Source organism: Phaseolus vulgaris, chromosome 1 (assembly GCF_000499845.2).
Source record: "Phaseolus vulgaris cultivar G19833 chromosome 1, P. vulgaris v2.0, whole genome shotgun sequence".
NCBI lineage: Eukaryota > Viridiplantae > Streptophyta > Magnoliopsida > Fabales > Fabaceae > Phaseolus > Phaseolus vulgaris.
Genome location: NC_023759.2, coordinates 38,862,044 through 38,888,735, shown reverse-complemented (window position 1 = coordinate 38,888,735; position 26,692 = coordinate 38,862,044). Strand labels below are relative to the sequence as shown.

The 26,692-nt window shown below is 33.2% G+C and overlaps 1 protein-coding gene and 1 long non-coding RNA gene across 6 annotated transcripts; both read left to right on the top strand.

Moving 5' to 3' along the window:
- Positions 1 to 1,318: 1,318 nt before the first annotated feature.
- On the top strand, positions 1,319 to 3,452 carry LOC137816177 (uncharacterized). 2 transcript variants are annotated; one of them, XR_011081776.1, is made up of 3 exons: positions 1,319 to 1,545; positions 1,663 to 2,838; positions 3,146 to 3,452. It is a non-coding gene; the product is annotated as an uncharacterized lncRNA (long non-coding RNA). The 2 variants fall into 2 exon arrangements; XR_011081775.1 differs by having other exon boundaries at positions 1,319 to 2,838.
- Positions 3,453 to 6,694: 3,242 nt separating this feature from the next.
- LOC137814156 (kinesin-like protein KIN-7K, chloroplastic) lies at positions 6,695 to 26,503 on the top strand. Of its 4 annotated transcripts, none has more exons than XM_068616745.1 (24): positions 6,695 to 7,096; positions 7,534 to 7,814; positions 7,906 to 8,003; positions 9,820 to 9,909; positions 10,582 to 10,634; positions 11,932 to 11,997; positions 12,072 to 12,125; positions 12,257 to 12,316; positions 13,177 to 13,255; positions 13,702 to 13,769; positions 14,252 to 14,314; positions 14,431 to 14,535; positions 17,894 to 17,998; positions 18,138 to 18,245; positions 20,603 to 20,746; positions 21,689 to 21,871; positions 21,976 to 22,134; positions 22,740 to 22,958; positions 23,556 to 23,696; positions 23,807 to 23,929; positions 24,005 to 24,055; positions 24,354 to 24,401; positions 24,487 to 24,687; positions 25,610 to 26,503. In XM_068616745.1, the coding sequence occupies exons 2-24, from the start codon at positions 7,558 to 7,560 to the stop codon at positions 26,171 to 26,173; spliced, it is 3,039 nt and encodes a 1,012-aa protein (XP_068472846.1). In that variant the 5' UTR covers positions 6,695 to 7,096; positions 7,534 to 7,557; the 3' UTR covers positions 26,174 to 26,503. The 4 variants fall into 4 exon arrangements, with proteins under 4 accessions (XP_068472846.1, XP_068472845.1, XP_068472848.1 ...); XM_068616744.1 differs by having other exon boundaries at positions 6,728 to 7,404; XM_068616747.1 differs by lacking the exon at positions 25,610 to 26,503 and adding an exon at positions 25,019 to 25,233 and having other exon boundaries at positions 6,818 to 7,096.
- Positions 26,504 to 26,692: the final 189 nt, after the last annotated feature.

The window sequence follows — 26,692 nt, the reverse complement described above, 5'->3', positions numbered from 1 at the left end:
TCAAGATTCTTGTGCAACCAATTTCGTTCCTCATAAGCTCCAAAAACCAATTTCATCAATGGCTTTTCCCTTTCAACAACTGCGAAGCATTTTTCTTTTCTAGTTTAGTTTTATGTCCACCATTCATGTCCTTTTAAAAAATACCATCCAAGCTAATTAGAATGGGATAAAATGAATAAATCAAATTTATTTTAAGATTAAACTATTGTAAAATTAAACTAAATTTAGAAAATAGTTTGAAGGAACTTAATTATATTACGAAATGATTTTAAATAAATTTTGAACTAAACTATATTATAAATTTAATCTGCTAAACTAATTTTTTTTAAGTTGTTTGAACTATTACCTATAAACATCTTATTTTATTTAAAGTATATTTTTTAATGTCATAAGTTTTAGTTTAGTTTAGAGATTCGTGTGTTTGTGTGCGTGTATATATATATATATATATATATATATATATATATATATATAGCAATTTAATTTTTTAAAATTAAATTAATATAGCAATTCAATTTAACTTTTTATATAGTTCAATTAACTGAAAGTATTGACTTAGTTCAATTCAAATATTTTTGAAGAAAATTAAAGTAAATTATTTGCCTACATTTGTGTAAGCTAATCTTTGCATGCATAGAGACAAATATAAAGTTTATTGGAGGTGGAACTCATACACCTTCCAAGGATCAAATCGTGTTGATCATTTTCATAAGGTTTGATTCACTAAAGTTGGGATTAGATCAACTCATGACAATAATAATGTATATGAGAGGAAAATGATAAAATTCTACCTTAAAAATGTGTAATGTCATCATTTTCGTTTTAAATTTTCAAACTATATTACTAGTTTAACTATGTGTTGAACAATACGGTGAATAGTTTAAAATTTATGTATTCAACCTTTTGTACTCAGTATAATCATGTTGACCAAAAGATGAATTTTATTCTTTATTTATATTGTCTTTATCACAAAACTCACAGAACTGTGTTGTGTAAAACGAGAAAAGCATTGCTTAACCAAATTTTACCATGACACAGTCTTACACCAAAACATTATACTCTTAGCTAAGCCAAACATGTTTTAATTGAGCTAAACTTCACACCAATTTCGAATTCATGTCATTATCCCAAATAATACGGTTTACCCAACACTTCAAGTTGGTCTTTTTGAACCTGAGTACCAATCTTTGATAAACTTATAATATTTTAATTATGCTTTGTATTTTATTCTGTCATTCTTCTGTACCTTTGGGCTTGTATTGGGCCGACTGGGCCGCTTCCCTTCTTCTAGATAGCACCGCACCGCTTGACCCTTTACTGTTTTTATATACCGTAGATACTCTTTGTAATTACACAATCTGATATAATAATACTTCAATATCCTTTTTCTCTTTTCACTATTCCTCTTTCACTTTATCCCCTTTCTCTCTTCACTGTGTTGGGTTCCTCTGCTTTCTTGTTTTTTTCTTTTGCATCACAAGGTTTTCTCCTTGCTTCCACAGAATCAGTAATTCAACATCAAGAGCTTGCATCTACTTTGTTATGGTATCAGAGCTCTTCCTTTGAAGAGCTCTGCTGCGTGCTCTGTCCTCTTTTTCTTTCTATCTTCATCTTTATGTTTTCATCAGTTCTTACTTTCTGATTCTTGGTTCTTTCTTTCAGCAAGATGGCGGATGAACGAACAACAAGTTCGGTTGTGTTGGAACCTTCCTCAAACATCTATCTCTATCTTCACCCTGGTGAGAACCCCGCGACATCTTTCGTCTCACAGTACTCGATTCGACGAACTACCATTCTTGGAGTAGGTCCGTCATGACAACGCTGAGTGCGAAGAATAAAGTAGAATTTGTCTTGGGCACCCATCCGTGTCCACCGACGAGTGATCCTACCCATTCGGCATGGGTCAGGTGCAACAACATGGTCGTGCCATGGTTAGTCTCTCTTTCTATTAGACAAAGCGTGATCTGGATGGATATAGCAGTTGATATTTGGACCGATTTAAAAACTAGATATTCCCAAGGTGATCTTTCTAGGGTTTCCGATTTGCAATTAGAAGCATCCTCTTTATGTCAGAATGATCTGTTCGTAACTGACTATTTTATGAAACTAAGAATAATTTGGGACGAGCTAGACAATTTTCGACCTAATCCTATCTGTGTTTGTCAGCACAAGTGCTCATGTTTTGTGGCTTTTGTTATTAGAAAAAGGAAATGTGAGGATCAGGCCATGCAGTTTCTTAGACACTCAACGATCAATACAACAACATTCGGCCTCATGTGCTCCTCATGGAACCGGTACCACCTATTTCGAAAATCTTCTCTCTTGTGGCTCAACAAGAACGTCAATTGGCAAGTAATTTCTTGGTTACGAACATTAACCATGCTGGTACAAATCGTAATTTTGCTGTCACATGTTCTTTCTGTGGAAAATTGGGTCATACTGAAAACATTTGTTTTAGGAAAGTGGGTTTTCCGAATCAAGAACATAAGATTTTTAGGTTTAATGGTAATAGAAAAGCTTGCACCCACTGTGGTAAGAATGGTCATACAATTGATACATGTTACAGGAAGCATGGGTTTCCCCCCGGCCATAATTTTCCCAATAGTAGGACTGCCCCTTTACTTAATGTTGTTTTAGCTGATGATGTTTCCTCTGAGAATTTTGTGCAAGAACAGGGAAATGGAGACATGCGTTCTGTCTTCACAGCACAACAATGCCAAGTTCTATCTACTCTTATCAAGCAGAACGTAGTAAATAATGTTGCAAATCAACCCTCGGTGCAAGTTAATCAAGTGGGTTCTTTCATTGTTGATGACAATCATAAGGATTCTCCAAACGGTAACGCTACTGTTTTAAATTTTTATACTACCATTAAAGGCTCCTGGATCTTAGAGCAACTGATCATGTTTGCACCTGTTTATCTGATTTTACCTCATATAAAAGTATCAAACCTGTTCTCATCAGTTTACCAAATGGGCATAGCTTTTATACTAGTTATTCTGGAACTGTTGCCTTCAGTAATAGATTTTACTTAACAAATGTCTTATATGTACCTGAATTCACCTTCAATCTGATTTCTGCTTCTAAACTTGCCTCAAATTTGAACTGCCATTTGATTTTCTCATCTAAGAATTGTGTGATACAGGACAATCTAACGAAAGAGAAGATTGGTACAGTTGAGGCCAAAAATGGCCTGTATGTTTTTCATGCTTCTATTTTTCAAAGACCCATCAGAGAAAGATTTGATCCTTCTTTTCATTGTGTTTTGAAAGATATCAATGTATGGCATAATAGACTGGGACATCTTTCTAATAAAAGATTGGATGTATTGAGATCTCGATACTCTTTTGTTTATGCTAAAAAACCATATCTGTGTGATACTTGCCATAGAGCAAAGCAAAGAAAACTCCCTTTTGTTTTGAGTAATTCTAATACTTCTAAAATTTTTGAGATTTTGCATATTGATATTTGGGGTCCTTGTTCTATTGTATCTATGCATGGTTTTCGGTATTTTTTAACTATTGTGGATGATTTTTCTCGTTATACTTGGACCATTCCTATGTGTACAAAATCTGAAGTTAGAACTCATATAGCTACCTTCTTATCCTATGTTGAAAATCATTTTCAAACCACTGTTAAAATTATACGTTCTAACAATGGGGCTGAATTTGCCATGACAACTTTTTTCTCTTCAAAAGGTATTATCCATAAAAAAACTTGCATAGAAACACCTGAACAAAACGATATTGTAGAACGCAAGCATCAACATATTCTTAATGTAACACGTGCTCTTCTTTTTCAAGCTCATTTACCTCCTATCTTTTGGCACTTTGCTGTTTTACACGCTGTTCTCCTGATTAATTATATTCCCACTCCCTTATTACACAATATGACTCCTTATGAAAAATTGCATGGTTCTTTATATGATATTTCATATTTGCGTGTTTTTGGTTGTCTTTGCTATTCTAGCACCATTACTTCGCACAGGAAGAAGCTTGGTGATAGGTCTGTTTCTGGAATCTTTCTAGGTTTTCAACCTCATACTAAAGGATATCTTTTTCTTAATCTTCAAAATCATAAAATTAAGATCCCAAGACACACAATTTTGTATGAAAATCATTTTCCATATAAATAGAAAGATGATAATACAAAGAGTCCCAACAATTTATCTTTGCCAATTCCTCAGTCTTATAATTTCAGCTATGATTTTTTGTCTGATAACCCCAATACTACTGCTGAAATTATTGTTCCAACTGAGCCGGTTTTATGGGGTTGAGTTAGGCTTAAAGTCCACTTCGTAATATGGTATCAGAGCCATTTTGAGCCTATCCTAGCGAGTGTTTGTGTTGGGCCTATCGTTCCACCCGCTATCGGGCCGCTATCGGACCACCTATAATATATAGTCTCACGCACGAGTTGGTAGTCTCGGCGTGAGGGAGGTGTGTTGGAGATCCCACATTGACTAGAGATTAGAGTCTTTCATTGTATATAAGTGGGTGCAAACCTCAATCTCATGAGCCGGTTTTATGAAATTGAGTTAGGCTTAAAGTCAACTTTGTAATAATCTTACAAAATTTTCATGCAATTATTTCTTTAAATGTTGGATATTCAAACATCACTACTCATTTATTCTTTGTATGTATGTTATCTTTATCACAAAAGTATCGCTTGAACAAGAAAACTATCATTTAAGTAAATTTGACCATAAGCTCCAACATCGAACTTCCCACGTTTAATGAAATATATATATATATATATATATATATATATAAAATCTAAAATTGATGATTTTATTAAAATCCAAAATATTCCATAGAATAGTTATTAAAGATTGAATAATATATATATATATATATATATATATATATTACATTATAATATAAGAATAAATTTTATAATATAATATAAAATTCTTAACAAATGATTATTCAAACAATTAAATAATTTTTTATCAACATTTCATCTCTTTTATTTTTATTTAAAGTTTTCTTATCCTTTAGTTTCTTGTATTTCTTTTTATTATTCATATTCTTTCTTTATACTTATAATTGCCTTTTATAATTCTCTTTTATATTAAAAAAAATACAAATATACATAAATACTTGTTTAAACTCATAAATCTGTACTATTTCTGAAATATTTATTTAATTGCTAAGTGTTTTATAAACAAAATAATAAATAAATGTTTTAAAATCAAAATTATAAATTGAAAGAAACAAATTGCTAACCATCTATGATAATGTATTTAAGGAAAAAAGTAATTTTTATCAAAGAAATTATAATTTCTTTTTATATATTAAAGAATGTCAAGATAAAAACTATGACAGTAACTTGCTCAGAAGGGAAATCATGCAATTCTAAAGTAATTCCACTGGAAGTGGTAAATAAATGGACCAACACTCGTTAGGATTGGTATAGTGATATATTATCGAATAATATGTGTGAATTTATAAATTTTAACATCATGGTCATTATTACGAAAAACCACACCAAATTCGTAAAAGATTCGCATCAGTTTATTTATTTATAAACAAACTTGAATTCCACAATACAGAACTTTTATAATGATAAAAAAGCATTTTGAAAAAAATTACAAGAAAGACGTCTCAGTTTTCAAATAAAGTTTAGTCACACATGAAATATCAGTAAAAAATCTTATAAGACTTTTTTGAAAAGATAAAAGACCAAAAGATACTTTGTGACACTATTTAAAATAGTGTTTCGCCACAGGCAAATAATATGTCACTTAAATATGAAATTTACAGAAAATTTGTAGTGAATGTCAGAATAATAGAAAGATTAGTTATAAAGATAAATGTTAATCTAGGTCTACTATAAAGAGAATTTCAAACATCTTTACCTGGTATAGATTGATCTATACCAAACTAACATAAGTTATTTAATATCAACTAAGATAAATATTTAATAATATTTATTATTATCATATACAAATATTATTGAAATAATTACTTGTATTTTTATTCTGATGGAAAAAAATAAAACTAAATGTTAAGATAAATAAATTTCAATATACGAGATGTCTTTTAAGAACAAAATCATGATGAAACACAACCTTCAAAGCAGACAATAACTCGAATGCAGTGATTGATTTAACGATGTTATCTCTCGGATTTGAGGTCGGAACAGTGATGTTGTCTGTGAGAATGAAAGTGTGTCCTAAGCCCCTCGCTAGGGAATCCACTCCCGTTGACTGGAGGATTTGTTAATATAGTTCCACGTCACTCAATAGTCGAGGTCAAGAATAATTTATATACTTCTTTCTCCTCTAACTCACCAACTCACAAATACGTCTTTTAAAGACAAAACTGTAATGAAACATCAACTTTCAAAACCGACAATATCTCAAATATGATTATTAATTATAACAATACTATCTCTCTAAATTAAAGGTCCAAACAATTTTTTCTCAATCCATATAATAACAAATTTGAGTCATACATAAATAAAATCAAATAAATATAATTATATACAGTATGTTAATGCTATGAAATTATTGGAAAGTCTGATTATTGATTACAAAACCTAAACATGAAAAAAGCTTAGAGTAGGAACGAAGGTGGAAAATTTGTTTATATTGAAAATAGAGAAGCTGTGAGTGTGGTGGGTCCCACCTCTTGACACATGTAACTGTCACTGGTGGCGTATTAGTAGTTAGAGATACCCATTCTCATTCATTCCCACCACCACGCGCCTCTCGTGAAAGAGTGAAAGACAAATCAGGAAGCCCAACACTGGGCTTCTGCCTCTGCGCGCGCTAAAATGGAACTAAAGAAGATAATTAATTTACGCACATCCCACCTTACAGCTAGAGAAAGAGAGTGAGAGAAAGAGAAAGAGATTCGTGTAAACAAAATTTACATCAGACCCACCACACCAACTAGCGTCTTTCTGTCTCTCTCTCTCTCTATCCCAAATTTTGGGATTCTTCAGTCTCTCTACTTTTCTCTCCTCCAACATAAAACCAATAATAGTAGTAATCATCATTGTCAATCATCACCATAATAAAAGTTGGATCGATAATAAGCTCTTTTACGCTTTTGTTAATGAAGGCCAACCCGTCGCCATCGCTTCCAAGGCAAGGAATAACCTATTCTCTCTCTTTTGTTCTGCTGTTGAAGATTATGTGCTATTTTTCCATTTCTCACTAAACTCTTTGACTCTCTTACTCCACTCCCTCACGCACACTTTACCTTCTCTTTTGGATCTGTCGCTTACTTTCCCATGCGATCTCTTCCCTAATTCCGCAATGCGCCTCTGATTCCTTCCTTTATTCCGTTCTTATCTTCTATTTATCTCGCTTTCTTCCTTTACTTTCTTCTTATGCATTCGCCCAACCAATTCTTCTTTTCGCCTCAATTTTCATGCATTATCGCTCTCTACGGAGTAAGCTCGGTTTCCATTTTCAATACTCTCCTCTCCATGTTATACTTCAACGAATTTTCTGGAATTTGCTTTTAATGCTCAATTCAGGTCACGCTCTTAGTTGTTAAACCTTGTTTGTTGTGTTCATAGTTGAAGCTTTGAGGAGAACTGGCAATGGCGTCGAAACCAGGTGTGAAATCAAGAAGGTTCGGATTGAGTGGCTCCAAAGCTGCTAATTCGCCTTCGTCTTCTACTACGTCGTCTTCTAAACAGTTTCTGGAGACATCGGTTGATGGCCTTAGCTCGCCCGCATCTTCGTCGGCTCGGAGTAAGCAACGGCATTTTAATCCAGAAACTGCAGCTGCACCTCCTCTCGAGGCACAGAGAGTGAAGGAAAATGTCACGGTGACGGTCCGATTTCGGCCTCTGAAGTAAGTGTGACCTTTTCCAAATAATGTGTCGTTGTTGTGGCTGTGTTCTTCAGAAGCCTGTTAATTTGATTGAGGTCTATGCCTGGGACAGTCCAAGGGAAATTCGTCAAGGAGAGGAGATTGCTTGGTATGCAGATGGAGACACTATAGTGCGAAATGAGTATAACCCTTCCATAGCATATGCGTACGGTATAATATGCAAAACTGACATTTATGGATAGGGATTTTTTGTGTTTTACATATTTGTTCATATGGTATCCAGAGGGTGAACCGTATATTATTCTGCATTCATAGGCACATTGACGTATTATAAACTTTTCCGTGTTTTGATTTTGAGAATACTATCTCATGATGATGATAGCTACAATATAATAAGATATTCTCATCGTGATTATTTTTTTAAAGAAACTTTTCTTAAGCCAAATCTTCGTAAGATCCAGTCATATAAATGAAATAAAGCAATATTAATACATAATAGATTTCCCATCCTTATCCTTCTGTAAACCAGTGAAGGAATCTACGTTTTTATCCCAGGAGGAGCAAAATAAAAAAAATGACACAAAGCATACTTAGGAAAGATATATTCTTTTATAATCTTAGCGACCTTTCTAACCAAATGTACCAAGAACAAAGTGCAGTGAGTGTATCTCTCTGCATAATAACGTTTCCCTCATTGCTAACCTCCAAAAGAAATCCTCAGAAAATGCTCCAAGTTTTGAGATAGCCAAGGGGGATTGAACTAGGAAAAACTTCTGAATGTCATGTTCCCCACACAGTCTCAAATGAATTGTGCTTCCTATTACATACCTTTAGGGGAGATAATGGTCCAAACAAAATGAGGAGTATTCAGAATGAATTTCCCGAGGAATTATTTGGTGATGTATTCTGGATTGGCTATTTGATTACTTCTCTCAACATTTTAATGTGAACCATTTTTTCTCTTTTTGGTGCCATAAGGAGAAAGTCACAAGGGAGACATTACAGCTATTAATTGAAGCAGTATTGTTGGGCATCAATTTTTCAGGATCTTCTCCCTTAAATGGCATGCAACAGCTGACCAAATGATCCTTTTGTCTCTTGCTCCTGATAAAAGAATATCTTGAAGCTTCTTCCTCTGAGTAATCCCTGTCTAATTTAGAGGGTGAGGAAAAGAGAGAAAACAATCTGCTGAGAATTTAGTAATTGGAATACTTTGTTATTCTTATTCTTATTCAAGAGAATGTAGTACATAGTTTCTGCATATCATCCATAAGACTTAATTAATGGAGACTATTCCCTAGGATTATGATAAATGATGCAACTTCCTTGATTCTAGCACCCTTGAACGTTAAATGCATTTTTAGCATGTCATACATAGAACACCCACTCTTCAAATAAACCACACTGGAGTTTTATTTATGACAGATGCTAGACAAAACTAGTCTGAAAGCATAATCTAACCTAATGGGAGCAAAAGTGTGCCTTTCCAGGTATCTCATTTTCACTTGTATTTTGGATCACAGGGTCCCAAAGAAAAAACAGTTGAGAATGTCTTAACGTAGGAGGCTCTACTGAGAAAAGGCCATTTGAGGACTTGGCAGTTGGATCCAATCAAATTAGCAAAAGAGTTCAGAATATAATCCTCTATATTAATTCTGGGCAACCTATTATTTGTTACATTAATTTTGAAGTGAACAACAAAAACAGTAGTTAATAACAATAGAGCTGTAGTACATGGATTAATGTTATCCATCGGGTTCTACGTAACAAAACCCAAAACATCTGTAAAACTGAAAGATCTTGATTAATAGTTCTTCTAGTGTTCATGACATAGGTAGAGTAATGATATTCACAAAGATTTCACGATCCTATTTGAGATAGAAAGATTTCAAGGTCATGAAGTTGTACATTTATCTCAAATCCAATTGATCATCATGTAATGTACATTTCATGCTCAATAAATAGTCCCCATATCTCTCATTTGCTGATGCTGTGTATTGATATGTTATTTTTTATTTGTCTCTAGATCGTGTCTTTGGTCCCACAACCACCACGCGTCAGGTCTATGATGTTGCTGCTCAGCATGTTGTTAGTGGTGCTATGGAGGGCATCAATGGTAACTAACAGATTGAATTTACTACTTACCTCCTATTCAGCATGGTCAAAAAATAAAATCTGTTCTTGCTTTAATAAAGTCAACCTGATTCCTTAATACATATCACATTTTGGATGTATTAGATTTTAAATATTACTGAATCTTGATCAATGTCAACTAATTAGGGTTTTGTAATAGATTTAGTGTATTTTGACATGGCTGATTAGCTCTTGGCTAGATACTGATGCTCATTTAAAATTAAAGTTGTTATTTTGACTTTGGTTGAGTTGCATCAAAAGATGTAAGAGCAATGCATTTTAGTCGAAGATGTCCATATTTTACTTAATGAACATGACAAAATCGGATATAATTCTGCAACAATGATATCAAATACCTTTTAGAAAAATTCTGGGGGGACAAAGCCACCCTTAAAATTTTGATCCTTTTGTATAGATGTCATATCATTTGGCTTTCTTGGTCACTCCTCTTATAACATAAAATAATATTGCAAACCATGTTTGGTTAGGCTGTTAGCCAGATCATGATATAATCCCTAGAGGTTTGCGATTGGCATCATAGCAATCAGTTTGCATAGAGAAATATTTGGCTGAGTAACTTCCAGATTATTTTTTCACTTATATACCTGGCATATTGAATAATTAACGTATGAACTCCTCTCTGGTTTTCATACAGGTACGGTGTTTGCATATGGGGTAACAAGCAGTGGGAAGACTCACACAATGCATGTGAGACCACACTTATTTTATACCTTCATCTTTTTGTTTTGTTTGTTTATGAAAAAATTACATATTTATGTTTTTAATGGTCTTTCAATGTCATGCTACATAAGGTTATTAAACTTTAAACCATACTTAATTCACAAAAGAGCAATTGCTGACCTTTGTGATACTTGCCATTTTTTATTCTATTATATTACTGGTGGGTTGGTAGCTTGAGGTTGTTTCTCTTTGTTGAGTTTCATGGTTTTTCTGGACTGACATTGAGTCCCATTATGAGCTATCTCAACAGACTTGAAATACTTGGTTTCAGCTGCAGCTAGAACTCTTAGCAATGGTATCTATCAAGTATATAAAATTACAGGATAACAAATCTCTTTCTGATCATTAAGATTCCGTTCCGTTTACTTTAAAATTGTTCATATTAATGGGTTGTTCCAGTTTAAATTTGTTAAAACTTGCTAGTGGATTCAGGATATGCTATAATTTCAAAGACTCCACTTTATCTTTCCTGCTATCATCTTTTCTACTCCTGGTTTTATTTGAAAATTCTGGCAGTCATGTGTTGTCAAGACTGATTCTGGTGTTCTTAGTAATGAGCAACTTCTTTCAATACTAGCTCTATTTCTGATCTTATTTTCAGTCATAAGTGTTCTATGTCTTGTGGGAAAATAAAATTTTCAGTATTTGTTATACTCTCTAATTTGTTCCTTATTGTCTTTAATCTGTTAATTTTAGGTTAGTGAGCATAACAAGTACTGAAAATCTTACTATCCCATAGAAGGTAACATGTTAATTTTGGAGTAGTAAAATTTTGAATTTTTGCTTCTGATAAATGCATAAAAGTATTATTATTTTCTCTTGGGTCTTAACATGTTAACTTATATTTGAAGTATACAGTAGCACTGATCTGAAGTAGGTTGGTTAGTGAGCTAGCTACTGTCATATTTTACTCAATAAAACCTTCATTGCTTGAACAAACTCAAAATCATTTTGTTCAAAGCTGTAACTTACCAAACATTGATCTTTGTAAAGATGGTTTTTGGACTTAGTCTGGCTGCCGTTATATTATACATATACTGAACAATCTATGGCTGCAGGCCCCTGAAGAAGTTTATGTGACTTTAGACCATTGTTTAGCTTTTACATACCTTTTCTTCTACTTAATAATCTGTCATGCTACATAATCTGATAATAAATTAATTAATAATATCTGTTATTGTGACAACTGCTGATTGTGTTAAGTTCTTATATGAATTTGGATTAGTTGATGTGACACTATATGCTCATTAGTTCATATTTGCAGGGTGATCAAAGATCTCCTGGAATTATACCCCTTGCCGTTAAGGACGCTTTTAGTATTATCCAAGAGGTATGTCAAATACTACTCTCTTCGTTGCACCCTTTATTATAGAAATTACACAGTCTGATTTTTCTCTGTACTAGACTCCAAACCGAGAGTTTCTCCTTCGAGTCTCATACTTGGAGATCTACAATGAGGTAGGCTTTCTTGCTATCTGGTTCGTAACTTGTGATACCATGTTCATGTTGATTTTGTCTCCCATAGACATTGTGATTTCCCTGAGAAGAAATTTAATGAATGCAAATTTCAAAGCTTCTCTTTTCTTCAGGTGGTTAATGACTTATTAAATCCAGCAGGACAGAACTTACGAATCAGAGAGGATACTCAGGTACTGATAATAGTTTTTCTTATCTTTCTTCCTCTATATTTATAACTATACCACTAGATTATGAGTGAAGATTCTCTTTTCTGAATTTGAATGATATATTCATACTTGAAAAGAGAACTTAAATTGTATATTATTTTTTAAGTTAGCAATACATACAACATATATATCGACATAAGAAATAAATTATAGCAGATATTTTAGGCTACAAATCTTTAAATGATAACAGTAAGAAGGAATTTAGGAAAATTAATGCTAATTATAATGATTAGGAAATATTCTACACATAATTAACCTTTACAATACTCCTTCAAACTAGTGAATGAATATCTATCATGCTCAACTTGCTGATATATCTTGATAGTGTTTCATGGGAAGTCCATTGGTTAGTACATTTCCCAGTCAATTGAACCAAGTGACATTTTGATGCATAAAAGCAAATTTTTGGTTTATAGCTGGTGATTTACTCCATCTTCTGTAATGAATGATTATTAACAATTCTTGGATTTTATTGTTTGGAACATTAGTGAGATCAGTTTTGGAGGAATGAATATTTTGTTGTCAAACCTAGTGAAAGATAAAATGTGAATCGAGAGGCAAAATGTTATTTTTATGTTTTATATAATAAATAACTAAATTGTTTGTCAGACACCGTTCCAAACACTTTTCAATGTGTACGACTCCTTTATTTTATTTCATAAACCTTCAGTCTTGTTATTTCTTTATATAGAATGTATAATACAATTGAAGCCATCAGCATATTAAAAAGTCAGACGATAGTTGTTGAAATACTTATTCAAAGTTCTATAATCAGAAGTATTTCGAAGGAGGCCTGTATCATTTGTACATTGAATAATATGTAGGGCACCTATGTTGAGGGAATAAAGGAAGAGGTTGTACTCTCGCCTGCTCATGCACTGTCCCTTATTGCAGCTGGCGAAGGTAAAAGTTCCTGCTAGGTTTCTTTATATGTGGATTATTTTAGTTTGCTGTCTTCAAGTACCACAATACCGTGGACTGTTATGTTTTCGTCTTTTTTCTTTTGTAATTAATTAATTGTTTTTTATGTACTTTTGAAATTGAGTACTTGTGTAAAGAGTGAGGGAGAAAACCAGCTATATCTCCTTAATATTCTTTGTTTGGCTACTTTCTTTCATGAAATTGGTTATGCTAACGCATTAAAATACTAGGTGTATTATTTGTCAAATATAGTCTTCTCAAAGAGTAGTTGCATTTAGTGTTTATAATAAAAACTAAATAAAACTGTTTACTGGTCACGTGAATGATCATAAGAATTGGGTTCTTTTACAATTCCACTGATGCCCCATTTTTTTGTTATTTAATGTGTTCCTTTCTCTATTCTTGACAAAATTTCAATTTGATAACAGAGCACAGACATGTTGGGTCCACAAACTTTAACTTACTCAGCAGCAGGAGCCATACAATATTTACCCTGGTGCGTTTACACCATCTTAAAGGAATAATCATCCTGTTTTATCTTTTAAGCAACATGGTTCTTATTATTATGTACAAATTTTATCGATGTTTATGTTGACTTTGTTGTGTTTTCATCTTATAAGTTATAGATACTTCGTAGCACTTAACTGTAATAAGCACATAATGTAGCCACACAGTTGGTAATTTATCCTGGTAAACAAAGGAATTACCACGGGAAAACTCTTGAATAAAAACAGACTATTATTCAACTCAAAACTACTTGATAAGAATTCTGCTTATTATTGTTTTTTTATTTCCAAAATGAGGACCTGCTGGGAGGTGGGGTTGTTATTAAAAATATATCCTAAATAGTCGTTCAATCTCGACCTTGAGTCATTCAAGAACAAGAAAATGGAACACCAAGATGTTAGCTATATTTATCAATTCCTTTTATGTATATGTTGTTTTATTTTTTTTTAATTTCATACAATTTTGTAACAGACTATAGAGAGTAGTCCATGTGGTGAAAACAGTGAAGGAGAAGCTATAACACTTTCACAACTGGTAACCAACTTAAACTTTTTTGGTTGGATTTGCTTTAACACGGGTAATGATTTCATGTTCATGTTTCATATATTTTTTTGTTTCTTACGTTTTTAAAATTTTGCTTATATTTGCAGAATCTCATCGATCTAGCAGGTTCTGAGAGCTCAAAAGCTGAAACTACTGGCATGAGAAGGAGAGAAGGATCTTATATCAATAAAAGTCTTCTAACACTTGGAACTGTGAGGTCTCAAACCTTTTCTTCTCATTATATGTTAAAATGCAATATAAAAATGTTTATTTGTTTTCCCTCATATTATCATGTGATATAGAGTTCAATCTTTTTGGCTCATTCTTTCATACAAAAGTTAAATTTCAACACAAGGTAGGTGGGCCTACGCATTTGCCAAACTTCAAAGCCCAAAGGGTTTTTATGTAAGGAGAGGCACATTTGATGTGAAACCATTTATGTGCCTTAATCCAATAGCTTAAACTTTTGGAGTGATTGGTGCATAACAGATCCAATTACCACCCCCCTTATTGACATCATAGGACTTCTAGACCTTGTTTGTGGTGGGTAATGGTTGGCTGAAGCACAAGAAAAAACGACAATGGGGTGATTCAACCTTGGGATCAAGTGGTGGACATGGCGCAATGAATTGAGTTATGGCTATAGCTGTGAGGCCTTAAACTTTGGTTTTAGCTTATCCCTACCAGATTGTCTCTATTCTTTTTGCCAGTAGTCATCATGCTAAAATACAATACCTATATATAATGCATATCTATTACAACGATACTATCGTTCTAAAAGTACGTAGGATATGATACATGTAAGATACATATCCTAATATGTATAAAAATTTATGAAACACAAAAAAAACAAATTATAAATCATGGTCATCATAAATCACTTGCTATTATTTAAAAATATGAACTTAACCCCATAAAACCAATTTGTAAGATGAGGATTGTCCAAGTCTTATAAGCACTACTTGAGTCATATATCTGAAAAAATGTACTTTAAGTCTAATTCAACCTCACAAAACAGGTTTGTAAATAAGTTTGCACCAATTTATGCTATATTTTGGTCATATTTTTAGTTGATATAGATCTCCAACAATATCTTTAGTTAATATAGGATGTCAACCCACTAAAAATCATTGGCTTCACATTGTGACTCTTCACAAGCCACATATGATAGAAGTTCAATTCATTTCTTCCCCTATGGTTTCTAATTGCAAATTATCTATGTTTGGTCTAACCTCTTTTTAGATCCTACTCTATATTGTTCAGTGGTAAGTGCTCTGCAATATGCCACTCTCACTAGACCATAAATCAACTTTGTTGTTACAAAGTCTGTCAATTTATGGCCAAACTATTGGAATCTCATTGGGTTGTGGTTAAATGAATACTAAGGTACCTCAAGGTACTTCGTTTCATGGACATCTTCATTCTGCATCTTACACAGTTTTTGTCACTTAAAGCCTTTTGTGATGCAGATTGGGCATCTTTTGCCGATGACTATTGTTCTACTTTAAGAGCAACCATCTATCTTGGTGGTCATGCAAACAGAGTTACTGCTCTCTCCAACTTTAAGGCTAAGTACAACAATTTGGGTCAAACATCTGTTGAACTAAATGGAAATATGCTTTGCTCACTAAGTTGCAAGTTCCATCTAGTACTTCGCTTCTTCTTTGTGACAATCAAAGTGCTATGTCTATTGCTAATAATCTAGTGTTTCACATCCGCACCAAACACATGGAGAATGAGGTTTTCATTGTGCGGGAAAAGATTTTGGGCAAGCAACTTTTCATCTGTCACATTCCAGCCTTGGATTAGTAGGAAAATGACCAAGCCCTTTCTTCAACTTGTTTTGCTTTTCCCAAAGGCTAACTCAATGTGAAGAGCACTTTTCGTGGAAAACCTTCTCCTTGTGTTTGAGGAAGGGTATTAGAATAAACTTAGTTATATTTTGTATGTAAATATTGTATGTATGGTCAAAGTTGTTAGCTATTGCTACCAACTATCTCTTTTATAAATAAAATAAAGCTAATTAATTACTGTCAACAACTATCTCCTTGAAGCTTAGCTATAAATACACTAGTATCTTTCCCCTTTTACAAGTTAATGAAATGTATACAATTCAGTTTGTTACAGAATTCTCTCTCGTTTGGACCCTTTTACATCAATATAAATAAATCACTAGTGTTGTCATCGAGAAGACAGTTTCATTTCAACTCAATGTTTCTCTTTATCTTATACTTTAACAGTAGTCAAGAGTTTACATTTCAACAATTATGACTTGTTGTCATTCAGGATGATCAAGTGTTTTTATGTACAGTTTTAGGGATGATAATAGATGACACAAATGAGACAAAGGAGAAAAATGAATGAGATAAATGATGGTAGCTTAGAAAAATGTAAATAGGACAACGATTGTTGTTGGTATACCTTTTCAAAGAAAAATAGGCTAACCAAGATTTTTATTATTGGCAGTATATGAATAGATAGCGGTGAAGGACTTGAAGAGGATTCATCATCTAACATTGAACTAATCTCTTGTGTTTTGTGGTGGTAGGTGATTGAACAATTTAATAATGATTTGAATAATTGAATTAGATAAATTAGGTTAAAGGGCAAATAGGGGCAAGAAGAACATAATTTAGGTTTAAAGAGGGAGAAAAGAGACTTGAAAAACTCTCTAGGAAGCAACATTGATAGGTCTGTGAACTTTCCCAAATTTAAAAATAGACTATTTAATTTCTGATTGATTGCCGGTGTAAAAATAATACATAAAGTTTAAACTCTTAAAATTATGTAGCAAAAGAATATGCAAATCCAGAAGGTTACTTAATTCGGATCTGAGAGTTTGACCAAACGAATGCTTAGTCCTCTAATTGTACCAAAATATGTCATTAATATGTTACAGTCTTCCGTTTGCCTCCGTAAATTTTCAAAACTAGTAATGAATATTCAATTTCTTGTAAACTAAAATAAGCATAGAAAAGAGAAAAATATAACCTTTTCTTCTTAAAATAAATGACGTGGACAAATGAAGCATCATAATATGTTCAGAAAGAAGGGCAAGGGAAGGCATCTACTTTTTAAGTTCAATTTAGAAAATATATTTGCATTGGTAGTTGATTATAGTTCATTGCTAGAAATATTAAATTAAAATAGGACATGGTATTTTTTTCTCTGAACTGCATGGACTCTTTCTCAAGTCTTCCCTCTCAATTAGAAACATTGTGAGCTTTATCCATAGCTAAATACAATAGATCCTTTTGTCTTTTACCATTGACACTTTTACTTGATCCAATGATTTCCCTTTTTTATCCTAAATTTTGGGACTTCTCTTTCTTTCATGGCTTTTCTCTTAGGATATGTTTGTTGTGCAATGGTCGTCTTGCTTTACTTTAGAATGTTTTCAGTCATCTTAAGATGTTCAACAACAACCACTTGCATTTTCCTCTGCTATTGATAGAATGATAGTACATTGATGTGCAGTGGTTTCCAAGCATAGATAATTCACTGGATGCTGTTATATTCGAGAACATGTGTTTATGCCTGTGTTGAATTGTAATTATGTTTGTTCCTCAGGTTATTTCAAAATTGACTGAAGATAAAGCTAGTCACATACCTTATAGGGATTCCAAATTGACTAGAGTACTTCAGTCTTCGCTAAGTGGTCATGGACGTGTTTCTGTAAGGCTTCCCTCATGTAGATACTGTTGCATGCATGCATTTATTTGTAAAAAATGGATATTGTTTAACATTTCTTTGTGGTAGAAATGCTTAGACATAAATCAGCAATTCTAATAGTTTATTGGCATTTTAAAAACAGCTTGTTTGCACAGTAACTCCTTCATCAAGTAGCACTGAAGAGACACATAACACATTGAAGTTTGCTCACCGGGCAAAGTACATTGAAATTCGGGCTTCACAAAACAAGGTAAGTTTGATAAATTTTTTGGTTAAATCAGAATTTTATAGCTACCAATGACACTACAACATGCACACACTATACAGAACAAGAAACAGCTCCTAATCTGTCTTCTGCACAAATCCATTACTTGTATTATGTTAGAAACAAGTACAGAACATGAGCTTATTCATAAGATTTTCTGAGCAACAAGTATGCCATACTCCCCATTGTTATATTCCCTCCAAGTATGATATAGGTAAAGAGTAATGTTGCTCATCAATAGTAGGCCTACCCCCTATTTGTAAAGTACCCCTGTAATTCATCTTGTCTTCAAATTTCTCCATAAGCATTTCTAGAAGAGAAAAATAGGAGAGAAAAAAAAATGAAACGAGTGTCTCCATAAGCTACAATTATGTTATGCACAATTTAAAAAAAATAAAAATTTAGAGAAACTATATGAGAAAACTTGTAGATATTAGCTTATGGATAAGTTAATTTTAGCTTATGTAGAAGTTGATTTTATTTTTTCTATATATTTTTCTCTCTTGGAAATGCTTACACATAAACTTTTCCAAATTGGCCGAATGTATATTAGCAAATTTATCTGTAGTAGAACCTTTGAAAGAAAATAACCTCTTTATCTCAACCTCCCATATTAAGGCTGTTAGATTGTACTTAGTAACATAGGAATTTGTTAGAAAACATTTAATGTATTAGGTTTAGGTTCCTGCATCCTTGGAATATGTACTATTGGGAAAATAATATCATAGGAAATGGCTTAAATAGAAAAAGAAACACTCAAAATGTTCCTCACTGTTGTTCTGTAAATAGGAGATGTTTTCTCTTTATTGATGTATATAAATGTCATAGATGCTGAGTGCAACTCAAGCAGATTCAGAATTGTTTCCTCTAAATCTCGAAGTTATTCTCTAATTCAAGACATTGCCATCATAGTATTAGTTCACAGAAGTAGAACTCTGCCTTTGACCACCCCTACTAGTGGGAACACAATATTTCCTTCTTAACCCCATTTCATTAAATCTCATTTTGGTGGTAATCCATGGTTTAAATACAACTTGGTTATACAAAACCATTCCAAAGAAATAAGCATCTACTCAGTTTGAATTTTCAACTAATTGGATGTTCTTGCAAGTGGCCAGTTCTATTTGGACCTGCCATTTGTTAAATTGCTATGTGTCAATGACCTACTCTCCTATAAAAGCCTAAACTATTATTAGGTGAAGACTAATGAATAGTTTTTATGTCGAACCTTCCGCTGAAATTCAACATTTATTTTTAAGAATCAAGGCAGCAAGGATCTAATATATCATACATTTCTTCAAAGGCTTGGATACCATGTCAATCACCAGGACTCATGGTAGCTTAAGCTATGAGTAGAAGGCCCATAAATGGTTTTTAAATTGAAGAGTAGACATGGCTTTTGACTTTAGAATAAAGTTTGGTGCATAGACATATGCTAAACTACCTATAGGGGCCATTTAGAGTGGAAATTTCTCACATTCATCACCAATGACAGTCCTCAAGCACCACTTCCTCATTTAGCTTCAAAGTTCTTAGTTGTTTGTTACCAATTCCATGTGCAATTCTGGGGTGTTTATCACTCAATTTTAGTGGAAGAGAATAAGAGATGTTTTGAATGGTTTTCTTTTTATTGCATTGGAAAGAATTTCTATGAACCTCCATATTTAAAGGGCAATTGGAAATGTTGAAATTATAGGGTTTTTGGTATTGAAGGAGAAAATGGAGTGAATGGAGATTTTGTATAATATTGTGGTGCGGTGTGCTGTGTTATAACTTATAAGAACTAGATTAGTAATATCTCTGGTTGAGTGGGATCTCAATCCCTTGAGAGCTGACATCCTAGCTGCCAGACTCAAAGATGCTTCACTTAGCCTTTTTGGTCAGGCCTTCTGGAAGTAGCCCCTTTTTCTATATGCTGGCAACCAATTTTGATAGGCCGCAACTAATATAGACAAGGGGTAACTGTAATTTAGGAAACTTTCAAACACTTTATTTATAGTAATACTAGATTGAGTTATAAGGAAACAAATCACAAGATAATAAGGAAATGAGGAAACCAATTGTAAGAGATAATGAGAACATATATGGAAACTAAATACTAATTCTAAGAGATACTCTAAATTACTCAAAACTGTAATGATATGATAAGATATTATTAGATATCTTACATATATTCTAGAGGGGGGATTTATATATATGCAGTAGTTGGTGCTTTAATCTTTAAAAATTCAGTATTGTATGTGTACTTTGGAAACAAGAGGGTGTTGACTTCTCTTTACTTCATTGCTCTATCCTTATTCTTTCTGCTCTCATTATTTTTTTTAATTTAATTAAACCTGCAGATAATTGATGAAAAGTCACTTATCAAGAAATACCAACAAGAGATTCAATGCTTAAAGGAAGAATTGGAACAATTGAAGAGAGGTATTGTCACGGTTCAACCAAAAGAATATGGGAATAATGACATTGAGCTCCTAAAACAGAAGGTAGGCAATGTTATATATAAATCGTGGCCTTTTATTTTATTTGATTGTTAGGACTCTCTCTATATATATATAGGGAAGGGGTTCACTTAGTCCAAGAGTAACTCTTGTTTAACTTACTATACTCGATAACATTTTATAAACCTTGAATTTCATGAATCTAACTTTTGGTTTGATCAAGCGTACAAAGTTTCATACAATTTAAAAATAATTCTATATTTCATCAATCAACTTCATTTAAATGTATATCAAGGATAATATCGCATGATTCAGTGGTTGAATTTGAGACTTAGATATATACCAAAGATATCACAAGATAATATTACACACACATATTATTAGATTTCAAAATGTGAAATTTCTGTGTTTTCCTAGAGAGCATAAACAGGGGTACACTTCAGTACTCCCTCCATGGTAGCTAGTGCTGTACCACTTTTTCAAAATTACTTTAATTAATAAAATTAGGTTTAATTAATTCCTTTTATTCCTTACCATCTAAACCATTGGGACTAAAAGTGATTAAAAAAGGTATGCAAGAGAGCATTAGAAAAAAATGATTTTTAAATATAAGGACTAAAACGTTAAGCTTTTTCAACTATAGAGACCACATGAGTAATTAAACCTAAATATTACAAACTTAGCAATAAAAAGCAGTAACTTCCATTACTCAGCTTGTAACTTTTATTATTTTAGTTTGTAACATTTAATATAAAAGTCTATAATTTTAGAGAAATGTAATATGTACTCCCTTTTTGGGTGGGAGTACCCAAGTGAACCCTAAATAGATATCCTAGGCTTTTTTATTAAATTCTAAAAGGTATAAGGTATGAATTTCGAAATGAATTTACTTAGTTATTGTGTTGTAAATTTGCGGCACATTAAGTTCCTCAGTATTCTGTAATTAGCATTCTGATCTTGAATTGTTCTCAATTTCAATTATTCAAGTTAGAAGATGGTCAAGTTAAGTTGCAATCCAGATTGGAACAAGAAGAAGATGCTAAAGCTGCCTTGTTAGGAAGAATTCAACGGTTGACTAAGTTAATTTTGGTCTCCTCAAAAGCGTCACCATCTACAAGATTTTCTAACAGACCTGGTCCTCGTAGAAGACACTCCTTTGGGGAAGAGGAGGTATTACTCATGTTGCATCAAGTTTCTCCCTTTTTCTTCTAAATACTAGGATTTTATGTTACTTATAATTCCCTTCATTTTTTAATTATCGGTTATGTTTTCAGCTGGCATACCTTCCATACAAAAGGCGGGATTTAATCTTAGAAGAGGAAAATGTTGATTTGTATGTTAATCTGGAGGGAAATGCTGCAATAGCTGATGATTCATTTAAGGGCGAGAAAAAGATGAAGAAACATGGACTGCTAAATTGGTTAAAGTTACGTGTAAGTTGCTCATCACTTCATTGTAGTTTGCTGAGATTAGGAATATTTATTACATAATAGAATGGTTTACCAATAGCTTTTTATGAACTCCTTGGTATTGTTCCCTTATTCTTAATGACACTTTGGAAAATGGTGTCCTGAAATAAAAAATCTTAAACTTAAGCGGTTAGGTGTCAATACATAACTGTTTTGTAAACAATTGCATCTCTAACAATTGGGATGCCGTTTTGTTTCTTCACTTGGAATCTACGAAGTTTATAAGTAATATTTGACATCCGAGAATCAAGAGTTTCAATTATCAATCCAAAACTAAGAATCAACAGTTTCAATTATCAATCCAAAACTAATTGACTGCATTTACTTCACCAATTCAAACTTTCTCTTGGCAGTGCATTTGTCACACTATGTTACTTTTTACAAGTTTATAATCACATTTAGCTTAAGTAAGATTCATTTTCTTGCATGCTGGTGTGTGCTTGATTAGGTTCCTTGTTTAACATCTTATATAACATTAGCTGTATAAATAATGGATCTCTTCATTTTGGGTACTTGCAAGTTGATTTCTGTTTCTTTAAGCTAAGTGTCTTTGACTGTGTTTTTGTCAGAAACGAGATAGTGCCTTGACAGGCACAAGTGATAAATCTAGTGGAGCAAAATCAACTAGTACACCTTCTACACCTCAAGCAGAAAGTGGTAATCATGTAGAGTCTAGACTTTCTCATTCTCAACCTGCAGAAAGCTCTCCCTCTGCTGATCTTGCATCAGAGGCAAGAGAGGATAAATATATTCACGATAATAGTTTATTGGGTCAAGACACGCCTTTGGTATGTAATTGACTGTTATTTATGTTTCTTACTTACTGTAGCTTTGATGAAAAAGGCCAATTTCTAGCATTTAGAAAATTTCATGTTCACTTATATTGAACAGAACAAAGAAACTAGGCAGTGTATATATGCTTTTCCAATATTTGTAAAGTGATTGTCATGTCAAAACTAAAATGCTTTAAAACCACCAGAGAAACCTCATTTTTGCTAGCACTGCTTATATTTTTTGGTCTCCAGTGTTACCCTCAAGTGCAGCCCAGTGAATAAGTGTCCTTGTCTAGCCAGAAAAGTTTCACTCGGTGTTCCACATTATTTATTTGGATTGTGATCAGTTATACCTCTTTTTTTTCAAATATTACAATACTTCTTCATCTGCTGATCTCATTTTACTTTTTTGTTGAAGACACTGTACCTGAGCTGGTATTAATTCTCTGTTATTTGTATGAAATATCTATGATATTAGAATGAGGAAACATGGTGGATATCTGATTCTTATGTTCTTGGCAAATATGTGTGATGAATATATATTATATGGAAGAAATCTATATTTTTACCTCATTAGATTGGGTTCTCATTGCATTTGGGTTTAATTTCTAGACAAGCACCAAATCAGTTGATCAGATTGATCTTCTGAGGGAGCATCACAAAATTTTATCTGGAGAAGTGGCACTTCATTCTAGTGCTTTGAAGAGGCTGTCTGATGAAGCAACAAGAAATCCTCAGAATGGTCAGATTCATGTAGGTTACCAACACCTTTTTGTCTATATAGATGTAATTGTGTTTATTTGAGTGATTAGAGTTATGACTCTGACTATTATGGCTGGAAATTTTGTGTTATTCATACCAAGGTGGAGATGGAAAATTTGAAAGATGAAATTACAGCAAAGAGTGAACAAATAGATTTGCTGGAAAAGCAAATTTCTAATTCTTTCATTGCTTCAGACAAGACTGAACAGTCCGGAGCATTGCAGGTGTGTTCACTAGGCATCACTATTGCTTTGTTTCACTTATTTTTAGTCAAGCCTAATACTTTATTTGTACAACAGACTGTTGCTGATCTGATGGCACAATTAAATGAGAAATCCTTTGAACTCGAGGTGACAGTTATTTAATCCTTGCTAATTTTTTCCAAATCCATTTTATTAGTTCTTAATAAAATTAGTACTTTCCAATCGGAATAAAATATACATTTTAGTTATGTCAACAATTTGATAACAATCAATATTTTTAAAGCCATGCTTCTGATCATGCTAGACATCAGTAGGGTTCTTTTATGATTATGTAGCATAGACGTTTCAAATTCTAAAATTTCTACCACTGCATGAACATGTGGCCTTACTCGGTTGTTTTAGATGAGCCCAGTAGTAACTAATGCACATTATTGTGCTAATTCAGGTCAAAGCAGCAGATAATCGTATAATTCAAGAACAGCTTAATCAGAAGGTGAAATATCTAGCATAATTTTTTCTGTGAAATACTTATTGTATCTTTTTGTCGTGTCCATAGCTAAGAGTAATGGGATTATCAGATTTGTGAATGTGAAAGCCAGCAAGAAACGATTGCCTCTCTGAAACAGCAACTTGCAGATGCATTGGAGATGAGAAATTTCAGCCCTGTTGTCAACCATTCACAAAATTTCTCTGTGACCAAAGACTATCGTGGTGAAATTCACCTTGACAAGGGGAATATGATAAACAATTCTAATGAAGGGATTCATTTGCAGGCACAGGTATATTTTTTCCCTTGTGCAATCTTGGTTTGTCGGGTGCTCTTACAGTTCTTAGTCTTGCATTCCTGTGTCTGTGATTAATTTTCCAGCAATTTCCCATAAAATTTGCATCTTAATGTTTTTATGATTGATACGGTAATCATTACAAACTACTTGTTTTTAACTTTACTATCACCGGGCAAAGATTTATTTTAAGAGCACCATCTTGTTATGTGACTTATTATGAGTGGCAACTGGCATGGGGAGCCACTCCTAACTGTTGGATCTACCACGAATAATCAAGATTAAAAATTACATTAAATCACAACTTGACGTTATGTTCTAATCTTAGGCGACGTACATAATCCCATGGTCAAGACATGTACATCAAAACCTCAGCCTGTCTACAGTCCCATGCTTTTAAGTTTGAAAAGGTTGGGATCTACTCATGATTTAATTTATAGCCAATTTTGATTCAGCAAAGTACCTGATTTCTTATTTATTTCTCTGACAAAATTTAAAAGTGTAGTTGGTTTAAGGATCTGTTTGGATACATGCTAAAAAAGTGTAACTGAAAAGAGCTTTTAGTCTGTGAAGGAAACCTTTTAATAGTTATCAAGTTTAAATTATTACGCACCTAAAAGAGATACTATCTACGTTATTCCCGAGACAAGAAATGTCCATTTAACTGATTGATTGTTTTATCTGCCATCTATTCTGCTTTTAGTCAAGTTATATTTGTGTGTATTTGGTATGGCGTTTGAAGTCTCGAATTCATGGTTCAAATGTGAGAAATGAAAGCTAGTGAAAGTAACTCCAGCTTGAACGTGGATCACAGATCCACGTTTGAGTTCATCCGACATCAAATTAAACACGCACTTCAAATGGCATAAAGTATTTTGTATACGGTCATCATTCCCACTGATCTTGTGCACTTAATCAGACAAGTGAGATAGAGGAGCTGAAGCAGAAATTGGCAGAACTAACAGAATTAAAGGAGCAGTTAGAATTCAGAAATCAGAAGTTGGCAGAAGAGAGTTCATATGCTAAAGGGCTTGCTTCAGCTGCTGCTGTTGAGCTTAAGGCACTGTCAGAAGAAGTTGCCAAACTCATGAACCAGAACGAGAGACTTGCTGCTGAGCTAGGTGCATCCAAGAATTCAACCACTGAACGTAGAACTAGTGGCACAGTTCAAAATGGACGAAGAGAAAGTCATGTTAGAGTCAGACGAAATGATCAGGGTGGATCAAACACCAATATCAAGAGAGAATTAGCCCTGAGCAAAGAAAGGGAACTTTCATATGAAGCTGCCCTTTTAGAGAAAGATCACAAAGAGGCCGAACTTCAAAGAAAGATTGAGGAGTCAAAGCAGAAAGAAGCATACCTGGAAAATGAACTTGCGAACATGTGGGTCCTTGTAGCAAAGCTTAAAAAGTCACAAGGAACTGAAACTGATGTTTCAGGGTCTACTAGAGAGAGTTTGCAGATGGACAGTTTTGATGTTTGATGTGATCTTGTAATAGTGGCTTCTGAGTGGATCCATTATTACAATTTGCTTTCAATAGGAGTGGTTTGAGAGAGAGGCGTGTAAAGATTGTTGCTCTCAGGAAAGTGTGGTATTTTCTCTTCCCCCTCCATTCCCTGTCCTTTTTGGTCCAATTTGTATATCCTAAATTCTTGACTCGCTTCGCATCCCTTCTCCTCTGCATTCTTACCTCTATTCTTCCAAATGTTGAGCTAATTTGGTTTTGGTTTTGGTTTTTATTTGGTTCACATGTCTAGAGGAATGACGTTTAAAGCATATAAAGTAATTCTGGCTTCAAATTTGCTTTCATAATCAAGTTGCCCTCGTCTCCCTTTACCTTAATTTTTCCTGTTCATTAGAGGACAAACATAATAATAATAATAATAATATTATTATTATTATTAAATAGTTATAAAACCGAAGGGTAAAATCTTAAGATAATGTTTAATTTGAATAGATCATTTATAAAAAAATTATTGATTTTATAATAGTTATAAATTA

Coding starts and splice junctions, on each gene's coding strand:
- LOC137814156 (XM_068616745.1), top strand. CDS start 7,558: ATGGCGTCGAAACCAGGTGTGAAATCAAGAAGGTTCGGATTGAGTGGC. Junction 8,004..9,819: donor TTCCATAGCATATGCGTACG/GTATAATATGCA, acceptor ATTTGTCTCTAG/ATCGTGTCTTTGGTCCCACA. Junction 14,536..17,893: donor GTCTTCTAACACTTGGAACT/GTGAGGTCTCAA, acceptor TTTGTTCCTCAG/GTTATTTCAAAATTGACTGA.